A 13954-nucleotide genomic window follows, 5' to 3' on the forward strand; every position below is an offset into this window, starting at 1 on the left:
ACTGGGTTCTTCACATGCCTGTTATTTTCTGTTTCCCAAATGTGTCATGCTCCCTTCGCCATCCACAGTGAGTTCAGATTTCTTGAGTATTTTTGTGTGAGACTATATTCTAAAATGGTATGAGTCTTTCTTTGTGTGTGGAGGCAGGGGCAGGAAGAGAGAGGGGGAGAGAGACAGGAACATTGTGCTGTTTCTGTATGTACCCTGACTGGGGATGGAACCAGCAGCCTCTGTGCTTCAGGACAACGATCCAACCAACCAAGCTATCTGGCCAAGGCTTTATTTTTTATTCATTGAATTTTAAAGAGACATAGAGAAGAAAGGAGAGGGAAGGAGGAAGAGAAACATTCATTTGTTCTTCCACTCAGTCATGCATTCATTGGTTGCTTCCCCGTGTGTGTCCTGACCACGGATCAAATCTGTAACCTTGTTTTGGGAGAACACTCTAACCCACTGAGCTAACCAGTCAGAATTGATATATGAGTCTTGCTTTATGCACACTAATGCAGTGTTCCCCAACCCCCGGGCCACGGACCGGTAGTGGTCCGTGGGCCATTTGGTACCGGTCCGCAGAGAAAGAATAAATAACTTACATTTCCGTTTTATTTATATTTAAGTCTGAACGATGTTTTATTTTTAAAAAATGACCAGATTCCCTGTTACATCCGTCTAAGACTCACTCTTGACGCTTGTCTCGGTCACGTGATACATTTATCCGTCCCACCCTAAAGGCCGGTCCGTGAAAATATTTTCTGACATTAAACCGGTCTGTGGCCCAAAAAAGGTTGGGGACCACTGCACTAATGCATTCTGATTTATTGCCTTGTGCCATTATGTTTACATAGTGGATGATGAATGAGCAGCTGATTATGCCAAGTATCCTGCTATCTTATATTTGTTTATATCATTGAGTTGCATTATAAGCACACTACATTTATGGAAATTGCCCTGGCTGGTTGGCTCAGTGGTAGGGTGTTGGCCCAGCATGTGGATGTCCCATGTTCAATTCCCAGTCAGGGCACACAGAAGCGACCATCTGCTTCTCTACCCCTCCCTCTCCCCCTTTCTCTCTCCTCTCTCTGTTCTTTTCCCACAGCCATGGCTCCTTTAGTTCGAGAGCACCAGCCCCAGGCACTGAGGATGGCTCTGTGGAGCCTGCCTCCACCTCAGGTGCTAAAAATAGCTTGGTTGCAAGTATGGCCCCAAATGAGCAGAGCATTGGCCCCAGACGGGTTGTTGAGTGGATTCCAGTCGGGGCACATGTGGGAGTCTGTCTCTCTATATCCCCTCCTCTCGTTTCGGAAAGAAGGAAAAAATTTATGAAAATTCAGTTATATATTTTTAAATTTAAAAAGAATAGGTGATAGAATTACTCCTTAGCTAGTCCAGTAAGTTAACAATGGGTGTATCTGGTAGGCCTTTACTAACGTGTTTTGAGTTTGAATATGTTTTAATTTGTTCTCTTGGTTTTGATGACATGCATAACAGAGAGGAGACGTTTTCTCCTTAAATCTGTGCATCTCTTTTTAAAAGTTTACAAATTACTGCTATGTGTATTATGTCATAGTCTCTCAATAAGCTTGTGAGATAGTTATTTCTCCATTTAACAGATGGACTCAGAGCTCAAATCACTGATTGTGGGGTAACTGGAATGTAAAACTAGGACTTTAGGTCTGCAGTGTTTAACTCTCACCCACAGGCTGGTCTGCCAAAAATTTAGTGCCTATGAAAGCGTTAACCATCCTGATGTTGTATGACCCAGTGATCTTGGTCGAATTCACTTATACTCAGGGTGATTTCTGCTTTAAGTGGTCCCCAAAATAATTCTATTTTCACCAAGTGTAAAAGATTGAAAACCACTAGTAGAGTTCTTTAGTATTACTCAGTAGTGAGATGTCTCTCCCTTGAGTCCTGCCAGGTACTCACCTTGGCACAGAACAACAGGGTTTTTTCATACCTGCATTCTCAATGCCTGGCACATGAATGTAAATCGTCGTTTGTTTGATTTTGGTAATATATTAATATATTTTGAATCTGCATGGTTAGAAAATAAATAATACAACTTGCAATATTAATACCTCTAGAGTAAAAGTTAGTTTAAATATTACTTGTTAAGTCGTTTAAGTTTTTCTCATATTAAATTGTATTAGCTGATTAATAATTTTTCAGGATTAATATTTATATTTTATTAATATAGTGGGATTTGCAGTTAATAAATTTTTTCTTGTTTGAGAGAGAAGAGGGGTCAGGAAGGGAGAGAGATGAGAGGCATCAACTTGTTGCAGCACTTTAGTTGTTCACTGATTGCTTTCTCATATATGCCTTGACCTGGGGCTTCAGCTGAGCCAGTGACCCCTTCCTCAAGTCGACAACCTTAGGGTTTTGAACCTGGGTCCTCAGTATCCCAGGTTGACGCTTTATCCACTGCATCACCACCAGGTCAGGCTAAATTTTTTATTCTTATAAAAGTTAATCTTGCCCTGGCCGGTTGGCTCAGTGGTAGAGCGTCGGCCTGGCATGCAGAAGTCCCGGTTCGATTCCCAGCCAGGGCACACAGGAGAAGTGCCTGGCCTTTGCCCCAGGCGCTGGAGTGGCTCTGGTAGCAACAGAGCGATGCCCCGGAGGGGCAGAGCATCGCCCCCTGGTGGGCAGAGCGTCGCCCCCTGGTGGGCGTGCTGGGTGGATCCTGGTCAGGCACATGCGGGAGTCTGTCTGACTGTTTCTCCCCGTTTCCAGCTTCAGAAAAATAAAAAAAAATTAATCTTTTCTCTTAGAAGTCAACATACTCTTTTTTGTTGTTAAGGTGAGAGGCGGGGAGACAGTGAAGCAGACTACTGCATCTGCCCCAACCTGAAAGCTCAAGTACCAGGCTATTTTTAGCACCTGAGGCTGCCACCCTTGGATCAGCCTAGCTATTCTCAGTGCCCAGGGCCATACTCAAAGCAGTTGAGCCACTGGCTGAGGGAAGGGGATCGGGGAGAAGCAGGTGGTCACTTCTCTTGTGTACCCTGACCAAAATTGAACCTGGGCCATCCATACACTGTGCTAACTGACACTCTATCCACTGAGCCACCAGCAAGGGCCAATACTTTATAATTAATACAGAAATAATGTAATTAAAACCATAGATATTAATTATTTTCATGGTCTCTTATACAGGCACTGAACTTACCTTCAACTACAACCTAGAATGTCTTGGGAATGGAAAGACTGTTTGCAAATGTGGAGCCCCGAACTGCAGCGGCTTTTTGGGTGTAAGGCCAAAGGTACCTTCCAAACATTTGCATCGGGAATAATGGCGTGGTCAACCTGCCTTAACCAATGCAGGGCTGAGTCTTTATTTTAAGAACATGTCTCTTTGAAATACTGACATTGAATAGTTGTCAGGGCCACTGGCAATTTACTAAGTAAGCATTCTGACGATCAGTTTGATGACAAGAGTGTGTCTTGAGTATTGGAGTGTTTTGAGCAATCTGACTTATAATTGGTGATAACTTTCTAGCTAAAAAAAACCTGTAAAATAGGAATCTGTAAAGTGGGTTCCCACATTTTTATTGGTCTCAGATGATCTCACTCATATTTCCTAATAACACTGTCTTAGGACCCTTAATCTTATCATTGTAACTAAGTGAAAATGTTGTGTCTTCCTGATATTTTATGTGTGCTCTTTAACTGAAATATAATTCTATAACTGTTAAGAATGGTTTACAAGTCTGTATCCTTCTTTTCTTAAATATTATAAAAAATCTTTCCTTGCTGTTACATAGCCTTCTTAATCATCATTTTAGTGACTGTTTAATTTTTTTATAATGGATAGACTATAATAGATGAACATCTGGATACTTCCAGATTTCTCTATCATAAGTAACAGCACACTAAAAGTTGAAGTCTAATTTTGATGCATAGATTATACAGTGACTCCAGTTGGGTATTTCCATTATGGTTTTTGACTATAAAGTCAACATTAAGAACTGAAAAATGCAAATTAGTATAGAAACCCGTAACTAAAGAAGGTAATCATGTTGAGCCAGTAACACATGAAGGTGATTATCTTATTAAATAAGAAAAATTATCTTTTTACTGGATTTTGTTTTGTTTTTTGTTTAGTTGGTTGGTTAAATGGCCTTGTTCCTTCAGACGTCCAGTTGACTTATTCCCTGTAATTTAAATAGTAACTGAGTTTAACCAAGCTTAATGGTATTACATGCACTGGGGATGTCAGTTTCTGCATCCTTCATTAAGGTCTGTGTAGCATTTCACACATGAATCAGTGATAGAAAAATTCAAGAGCAGAAACTTATGAAAACCGCCGGGTTTGGTGACTAAAAGGAGACCTGCTGGCTGCACCAGGGTCTGTCTTGAGTGGTGAACATAAATGTGACTTGACTTAGATAAAAATGTATAGCTTGTTGAGAGCAAGGACCATGAACTAGTTTTGTATCTTTCTCATACTAAGTGCTCAGTGAAGTTTTGTTGAATAAGCTAAGAAATGTATGTGCACACACAAACACATAGAGAAGTCTTCCTTAGTAATGAAATTAAGGTAAAAGTAAAACTTATGAAAGGGGATGACATTTAACACCAGCCTTGTGTGTCAACAAAAAGAACATTTCTCTCTTTCTTTCATTCAGGTGGCAGGAATAGTTGATACAAAAATTAACAATTAATACAACCATTTGCTGAGCACCTGTGATGTGCTAGGTGCCTTGTCTGCATTTTCTCTTATCTTTACAACAATCTTTGAGGACTATCTTTTCCCAGAGGAGAGACTGAGGCTCAGAAAGAATAGTTAACCTGGTCAAGATCATACAACTAATGTGTTGACAGAATGCTTACTGCTCAATATCTGACCTCTAGAATCAACCCATTGCCACGGAAGAAAAGTCAAAGAAATTCAAGAAGAAGCAACAGGGGAAGCGCAGGAGCCAGGGTGAAATTACAAAGGAGCGAGAAGATGAATGTTTCAGCTGTGGGGATGCTGGCCAGCTTGTCTCCTGTAAGAAGCCGGGCTGCCCAAAAGTTTACCATGCAGACTGTCTCAATCTAACCAAGCGACCAGCAGGTTGGTGCCAAAACCTGTTAAGAGTGCTTCTTCTCTGCCAGGATTCTCAGAGCCCTTGGTCTTCTTCCTATGCATAGGGTTCAGGGAATATGGGTCCATTTTCTCATTCTGGAAATAAATGGCAACAAAGGCTTAGAACTCTTGATTATAGAGAATAGAAACTCCCTTGCTCTGTGTCAAGTACTTTATTTACATTTCTGTTACATTATTTTATCCTCCTAGCAACCCATAAGACGAGACCTTTTCACCTTCCCATGATGCAGATAAGGAAACTGAGAATCAAGTTTGGTGAGATAACTTATCTCATTAGAGCATATAGATGGAGGAGCTGGATTGAAAGCCAAGTTTTCTGACCTCATGGTCACTAAATCATGTTCCCTTTCTAAATAAAGAGAAGTTGAGACAGAGTGGAGCTTGGGTAATTCTAGTCAGTGAGGAATGGACTGATGCCCCCTTAGACCCCTTCAGTATACTCCCCTCTGAAGGATATGCAGCTGTGTCCATTAACATGTGAGAAAGCTGTTTAGGCAGATGTGGTACTCAGGTATTGATGGTTAGAAAAGTCACTAACCTTTGTGTGATGCTTTGGAGTTAGAGGATTTTTGGAATTTGGACTTTTCATCTATTTTAAATTGCAAAGGTGAGAACCTGGTAGGAAGACATTCTGAGTGAGGAGAGTATATACATCACTAGTGGCCTGCTTCCTGGAATTGGAGAACAGCTTTGGGGTGGGTGTGAGAGGAGGTTGTCCCTGAATTAACTTTCCTTCAATGTGTGGTTGCCAGGGTAATGCAATAATAGAAACTGGAGTAGTGTGAGGGGAAGGGCATAACATTGACCTGACAGTGCCAGAAAGTGGAAATGGGAATTGTTTCAGAATCAGTTACTTAGGGTCGCAGCTGGGACAGGCTGTGATAGAACTGATCCTGCCTAGGAGCCACAAGCAACGTCTAGCATAGGTTATTTGGAAGGAGCCACGTGGAACTGCCCATGACAGAGATTGGGCTATCAATAAATGGAGGCAATAGCACCTTAGCTTTGGGTCTTTTCCACTGAGTCTGTGTGAACAACACAGGATAAAGTTTGTGCAGATTCAAGACTTAACATTGAGCAAATGTATTTCTGCTTCCATTTTTCCACATTTGTATATCTGCTCCCTCTTCCTACCTATAACCAAATATGCAAGAGTTTAAATAGCTGAGATTTTCTCCCTAGAGTTAAATATTTAAAGACTGTATAAGGAGTCTTTAAATATGCAAAAATATGAAAGTAATATCCTCACATTCTACCTAAGGGTAGCTTTGGGTTTTTTTTCCTTGTTAGAAATACAAATAAGAAATTACCTTTTCTTTTATATTTAGTTGATACTTAGTTGCTACTTGATATTTGGGTGTTATTTTTATATGTGGTTATGCAGAAGAGGAAGCTGAGATCCTGGGGCCTGAACTCAGCACGAGCTCTTTGCAGAACACAGCAGTTTGAAATCACTCCTTTGACCTGGTTCCGGAGCCATGGCTCATCTCATGTGTATGTCTTGTTTTTTTAAGCTCTTGTTTCACGTCTGTGTTTTCAGGGAAATGGGAGTGTCCTTGGCATCAGTGTGACATCTGTGGGAAGGAAGCAGCCTCCTTCTGTGAAATGTGTCCCAGCTCCTTTTGCAAGCAGCATCGGGAAGGGATGCTCTTCATCTCCAAACTGGATGGGCGTCTGTCTTGTACTGAGCATGACCCCTGTGGGCCTAACCCTCTGGAACCTGGGGAGATACGTGAGTATGTGCCTCCCTCAGTACCACTGCCTCCAGGCCCAAGCACTCACCTGGCAGAACAATCATCAGGAGTAGCTGCTCAGGGGCCCAAGATGTTGGACAAGCCGCCTGCTGAAACCAACCAGACATTGACGCTGTCCAAAAAAGCGCTGGCAGGGACTTGTCAGAGGACACCACTGCCTGAAAGACCTGACAGAACTGACTCTAGGCCTCAGCCTGCAGATAGGGTCAGGGCCCTTGCTGGGCCAGGGACCAAGCCCCAATCCTTGCTATCCAGCCAGAAGTTACTGGATAGGCCACCTGCAGTGGCAGGACCAAGACCCCAACTATCTGACAAATCCTCTCCAGTGACCAACCCAAGCTCCTCACCCTCAGTCAGGTATCAACCACTGGAAAGACCTCTGGGGACAGCTGACCCACGGCTGGATAAATCCATAGGTGCTGCCAGCCCAAGGCCCCAGTCCCTGGAGAAAACCCCAGTCCCTCCTGTCCTGAGGCTTCCACCACCAGACAGACTGCTAGTCACTAGCAGCCCCAAAACCCAGACTCCAGACAGGTCTCCAGACAAATCCCATACATCTTTGTCCCAGAGATACCCACCTCCTGAAAAAGTGTTGTCAGCTGTGGTCCAGACCCTGGTAGCTAAAGAAAAAGCACTGAGGCCCGTGGACCAGAATACCCAGTCAAAAAATAGAGCTGCTTTGGTGATGGATCTCATAGACTTGACTTCTCGCCAGAAGGACCGGGCAGCTTCTCCTCACGAGGTCGCAGCACAAGCTGATGAGAAGATGCCAGTGTTGGAGTCCAGCTCGTGGCCTGCCAGCAAAGGTCTGGGGCAGATGCCGCGAGCTGTTGAGAGAGGCAGTGTGTCAGATCCTGTCCTTCAGCCTTCTGGAAAAGCCGTGGCCCCCCTGGAGCACTCCTGGCAAGCTGTTAAATCACTCACCCATGCCAGACTTCTTTCTCAGTCCCCTGCCAAGGCTTTTTTATATGAGCCAGCAACTCAGGCCTTAGGAAGAGCACCTGCAGGGGCTGAGCAGATCCCGGGAACTCCCAGCCAGGCATTGGGCCTGGTGAAGCAGGTGAAGCAGATCACTGGAGGCCAGCAACTACCTGGACTTGGTGCCAAGAGTGGGCAGTCCTTCAGGCCTCTTGGGAAGGCCCCATCTTCCCTCTCCACTGACGAGAAGAAGTTAACAACCACAGAGCAGAGTCCGTGGGCCCTGGGAAAGACCTCACCAGGGCCAGGGCTCTGGCCCATGGTGGCTGGACAGACATTGGCACAGTCTTGCTGGTCCTCTGGGAGCACGCAGACATTGGCACAGACTTGCTGGTCTCTTGGAAGAGGGCAAGACCATAAACCAGAGCAAAATACATTTCCAGCTCTTCACCAGGCTCCTCCTAGTCACAAGTATGCAGAGTCAGAACAGAAATAATACCAGTAAAGGTCACATGACCAGACCAGCTATCCCCAGGGTCCTAGGGGGGGGGGATATCCCTCCCCCCTTAAAAAACTGACCCCCACACTTTTCCACTGTTTTTCTTTCTTTATATTCCAACACTCAGAACTCTTGTGACAATAGCCAGTGGGGTCTCATGGTTGTGTGAACCATGTATGGAAGTCCAAGTGGGCCTCAGCCAAGGAGACAGACTTACGTCTCTTTCCCTCAACTTTTAAACATGGTCAACTTGAAATAAAAAGTCCACTCTGGAGTCAAGCATGGGATTCAATTCCACTGGGCAGGTTGGAAGGAAGAGGGGCTGTCAATGTTATTTCTCTAGTCCTGCAGAGCCCCACTGAGGGTACTTTATGAACCCTGGGGAGGAACTGATATCCAATCAATTCAGTTGTGATTTCTTGAGCATTCACATGTGCTAGGCCAGGTGCTAGTCACTGATAGGAGATACAGAGATAAATAAGACCTGATCCCTGTGAGCCTAACATGCCTGCCTGGTTTCCAGGTTGTTTTCAAGAACCTTTGACCAGGAAATAACTTGAACTTCTGAGGGGCCCTGGGGCTTCCAGACACATTTTGTAGTGTCCTTTGTGGCCCCAGATATGGTTGTGTTGAGTAAGGTTCTTCTGGTCAGGTGTGCATGTGTGTGTGCATGCATGTACGCTCGTGCAAATGTCTACTGGCAGGAGGGGCTGTGCAGAAGCCAAGTGGCACTGTTGACTGGGCAGCCACTGCTGCTTCTGTCCGGGTGTGCATAGTGAAGATCTAGATTTGGCAAAACAGCTGGTTGGGCTGGGCTCTACAAGGACGTAGCTTTCCCACAGTGTAAGAAGGCAATTGGCAAGCTAACCTTTCTTTTTTACCTATTTTCTTCCTTTTGCATCAATCCTCCCATGCCTGTCCCCTAAATACTCAGGTGCTTACAGATTTTAGAGTCTCGGGCCATTGACCTGAGGAATCTCTGGCAAGCTCTGGGCTAGATCCACCACCAGCTCAGGGAGGATGCCAGATCCTGATGGAAAATTACTTCTCTTCTGATCTTTTGCTCTCTTCCCCAATGGAGGGAGTCTTCTTCACTAGTGGATTCTACCACCCTGTCCCTGAGAATTGTGCTCTGTGTTGAGAGCTGCCTGCTGACTCAGTTCAAAGGCAACCGTAATCCTTCCTTTATGACTGGCAAGATGTGGTATTTAGAGAAATCTCCAGTCTGAGAGTTGACTCATAACTGCTGATTATCTGTTACTGCTGCCCGGAGCTGGGGCTCAAGGGCTGGGAAATCTGTTGGTGCTACCCTGCCCTACCATTCACCCAAGCTCACTGACTGCCAACAGGAAGTGCTGTTTGGCCAGTTCCTTCACATTCACTCATGCCTCTTTTGTCCTTAGACCAAATGTGTTTACCTCCTTGCTTTGCCAACTTCGCCAGCAGCTTTAGCCAACCAGGCCATCTGGCTCAAATGTCTCCTGGCCATTCTGTGTCAGTTATGGCTTCTATACCCTCAATAGGATTCTGTATTTTGTCCCAGTTTCTTCCTAAGGTCCTATTGAGGTTACTCCGATCACTCTTAAGGAGAGAACAATAGTCGTTATAGAAGCATTTGCGCTTTATATAAAGATTAAAAAAAGACTTTGCTTTTATTTCCCAAAGTCAGTCTCTGGGGTTGAGACACTTGAACTCAGGCAGAGGCACAAGGCTGGGCAGGGCTGCCCCGAGGTTAGGGGCCTTGCATCTCACTTAACCCTCGGAATCTCCTTTGTAAATTCCACCTGCCTAGTTCACCCCTTTCGTCCTGTTTCTCTTCCCACATCATCAGAGATGAAAGCTCTTTGTTCAAATGGAAGAGAAAACACAGCATCTTATTTTAAAAAAAAATTTAAACCATGGAAAAGATATTTTTAAAGAAATCCACCCAGAATGTTAGAGTTCATTATATTAAGTATTTATCATGTGTGAGAATAATAAGTATATAACTGCCAATAGTAGGTCTTTTTCCCTAATCTCTTAGGTTGTATGAGTAGGGTTTGCTTGGTGCCAGTCCTGTGCCCTTTTCTCTCCTATCATCTGTAGTTGTGATCAGAAAAAGTATCCACACTGCACTGTCAGAATCTCCTTTCACTAGGTTGTGTTCCTTGTTTCATGAAATAAACTGTGAATTTTTTTTGTGGTGGGGGTTGTGCAGGCTATGTAAACTTTGTTAAGTGGAGAAGTTTGATCCTGAAGTAGCTTCTCTGAAGTAGGCTTTGGAAGCTAACTGACTTGACAGCCACTCTAGAGATGTCTCACAGAACTGGAGGCAGTGAGGGAAAGGTGTGCCACTTTGTGGTTTTGTTTTGGTCCTTTCCATTTTCCACCACTCCCTGTAAACTTCCTTCCAGACCTTCCTGGGAGAACAATTCAGAGCTATGCTGGGGGTAGGGCTAAGAGGCAGTTCTTTATCTAAATGAAGTGCCAGGCTTTCTTGAGGGCCATTGAAAGACTGTCAGGTTGAGTGGAAACTAGAAATTCATCTATAAGGCTCACTAATGGTGGTATCTTCTTAATCTAGATTGTTAACATCTTAACATGAAAACAGTCGCTGTAAATTAGAATGAGAATCAGAACTGTTGAGAAGTGAGACTCTTGCATGATGGTGGGGAGGGTATGGCCTTGCCAGCTAGCCCTTGGGGACACTCCTGGAGCTTGTACTGAGAACTTTTCTCCAGGGTGTGAGAATTGGCAGTTAAAAGGTAATCTTTTCTCTTAAAAATTCCTGACCTTTTTGTGGGATGGTATTTTTGGTATTTGGCTAAGTGCTTGGAAATTGGGATCTCACAAGTCTGCCTATAAGTGGGCTCCCCAGGAAGCCTTTCCCAGGGGGAATCCATAACTTCCACAGCTAGCTAGAGAACAGGTACCTCTCCTAGCCCATTAAGTCAGAAAAAAAAATTATGGAAACTTAAATTCAAAGCCTCATTTGCTTCTCCTACTGAAGCCAACCCATTCTCATAGTAAAACATTTGTCACTGCTACAAAGCATCCAAATTTTTAAATGTCTGAAGTTACTGAGTTTGAGGTGATTTAAATCACTGTGTTGATGCTCTTCTGAACAATTACCAAATCTACATCTTTGGCATTGATGAAAATAACTGTATTTATATCCTCTACGCCACACCACAGTCTTGGCACGAAGTGCATCAGTGATTCTTTTGCAGGTTTGGCAGCATCTACTCACTGGAGCTGGACTCCCAGGTCACCTTGTGAGAACACAGTGGCAGGAAGTCTGGTCTGGGCAGCTTCCCCTGTGGAGAGGAATTAGGAGAGCACGAAATGTGGGTGGATTTTGACCTCATCTCCTATAAAGTGTGTTTTCTCATAAGTCTTTGCGGGGGGGTATATTATCATCATCTGACCAGGAGGTCAGAGTGGCCCAGTGCTGTAACCTCTTTGAGATTGTGGCAGGACAGGAGCTGCCACAAGCCCCTTTCCTACTAAATAATGATTGGGCTGTTCCTTGTGTTAGACATTCCAGATCATTTAGAGCTAGGTAGCCACTGCATGGAACTTTCATTGGCTGTGGCCAGTTAGCTCTCAGCTGAGCTTCCTAGGGCCAGAGGTTGCTATAGTATAAATTGAAATAAGAATACGTAATTGCTTTGTACACACACAAAAAATGTAACGGTGCTAATTTCCTGGTATAATAAGCACTGCCAAGGGTTGAGACTGGTGACTTGAGAAATCTAGGTTCCTGGGGGGGGGGGGGGGGGGCAGATTTTATGTAGAACAGTTTCTTTTGAGGCTCTGTTAAGAGAAGGAGAGAGCAGAGCCTCAGTGAAGACTACCGACCCTGGAGTGGTCTAGAGGTGGAAGAGTTGCTGTGTCCAAGGGTGCCATTGAGTTTCTCAGGGCTGGTGTCACCTTGTCCATAGCCTCCATCCACACTGCCTGGAACAGGGTGGGAAAGAGCTCCAGGTGCAAGGTTTCCCTCGGTTACCTTCCGCCCCTCTCTACCTTTCCTTCTCCTGTGGGAACACCTCTATTGCTTATGAAGATTAAGGGTAGTATTTCTTAGGGAAGTGGAAAGTTTAATCAGAAATCCACAGCCTAGGAAGAAATATTTCCTACCAACATAAGCAAAAAACAGCACATTAAATTCTTAAGTGGTCCTGTTTTTCCCATGGTTTTCCAAACATCAGGCCATTAAGGGGCTTCTGGGGTAACACTCTGGAAGTCAAGCAAAGCTTTGTGGACAGGAGGTGAACCCAGGGAGTAGGAGCAGAAATGAATGATTTTGGTGCTTCAGACATCCACAGGAAAGGCAGAGAACAGGTAGTCAGTCCGCAGGTCTGAGGTGGGTGCTGCCTGTGTGTGCATATAGGTGAGTGTGTAGAGATGGGTGAGTGCAGCACGCAGGAGCTCATGGGAGAGATTTCTAAGTCTTGGCAAAGAAACAAGCTGACAATAGAGATCTAGCTTTATATTTTTAAAAAAGGGGCATCAGGAGATCAGCTAAGGTCCATCACCTTTTTTTTGCTCCTCACCCCATAGATTGTCAGCTGTAAGTGAAACTCCTAGTGGAAAAGAGGGGAGCCCTGTGCTAGGAGTTCCCATAAACATGTACTGTAATTCTTTGTATATAGAAAAAAATTACTGTAAAGTAAAGTTTAACTTTACTCTTATGGCCCTTGCCCTGTGTTGTGTTTTGTTGTCCATGGGGAGATGTAGTCCAACAGGAGGGAGGATGGGTTTGGGGTGAGAGCAAACGCCAGCCCCTGAGCCAGTTCCTGGGTGGGGACACAGTGGAGTTGAGCTCTTCCTCCAAGCACCTCATGGGAGAGGTGTGGATTTCCTCTCAGTAGTCATTAGGTGCCTGAATGTCTTTCTTTTGGGAGTGGCTGGTGTTTTTTCAGGCCCCTTTACAGGAAGCTTTCATCACCCATGAAGTAAGGGTATTTTGAGGAATTGGTTTTTAAAAAGGAAGTAGAACCAAAGGACTTCCTGAGTATGAGTCTGACCATCTTGGCCAAGTTTTTAGTCTTTCAGAGGCAGGTGCTAGGCATTGCAGAGGACCTGACCTAGGGCAGGGAAGTAGAGGCAAAGGAGCCAAGCCTCTATACTGGAAAAGATTGCTAATACATCCTTTTGATTGAACAGGAAGTGTCAGCCCTGTTTACAGATAACATCAGATTCTCCAGCAATATTTGGACCTCCAAGGCCCAGAAAATACACTTCGGTAACCTCCTCTGCTGATAGTAGTCCTCAACTGCCTGTCCCTTCAGCAAAAAAGGTCTCTGGGGAAGATGAGCATTTATGTCCTCGAGTTACTTTTCACTTATGATCTCACAGTCCTGAACCTTATCTGAGTTAGATCCCAATCTGGATCCAAAAGGCCTGTCTTGCAGAACCTATGATTTTTCTACCATTAAAACACATTGTAGGATGCTGATGGGAAGCTTAAGATCTAGATGTGACAGATTTGGTTGAATCAGCCAGTCTGAGATAAAAGTGCTTGCTCCTTTGATCTCTGGACACCACTTAAGTGCCTGCCTTACTCTTTTCAGCACCAAGAAGGAATTGTGAGCTTTGCACTGTCCCAACCCCAGCCTCTCACCCTACTAAAAATACACGCAAGGGCCCTTTTGTTTCTCCATTATCTCATTGCAACCCTGGGGTGAAGTTAACTTGGTTTCCAAA

At 44.5% G+C, this 13954-nt stretch overlaps 1 protein-coding gene across 7 annotated transcripts in view; it reads left to right on the forward strand.

Moving 5' to 3' along the window:
• Positions 1-12939, forward strand: part of NSD1 (nuclear receptor binding SET domain protein 1) — a 174076-nt gene extending 161137 nt beyond the window's left edge. For all 7 annotated transcript variants that reach the window (XM_066344719.1, XM_066344721.1, XM_066344718.1 and 4 more), the window contains 3 exons: positions 3160-3266; positions 4858-5062; positions 6636-12939. In XM_066344719.1, coding sequence (XP_066200816.1) covers positions 3160-3266; positions 4858-5062; positions 6636-8263 — 1940 coding nt within the window. In that variant the 3' untranslated portion in view covers positions 8264-12939. The remainder of the gene's footprint in view (positions 1-3159; positions 3267-4857; positions 5063-6635) is intronic.
• Positions 12940-13954: the final 1015 nt, after the last annotated feature.

Source organism: Saccopteryx leptura, chromosome 6 (assembly GCF_036850995.1).
Source record: "Saccopteryx leptura isolate mSacLep1 chromosome 6, mSacLep1_pri_phased_curated, whole genome shotgun sequence".
NCBI classification, from domain to species: domain Eukaryota; kingdom Metazoa; phylum Chordata; class Mammalia; order Chiroptera; family Emballonuridae; genus Saccopteryx; species Saccopteryx leptura.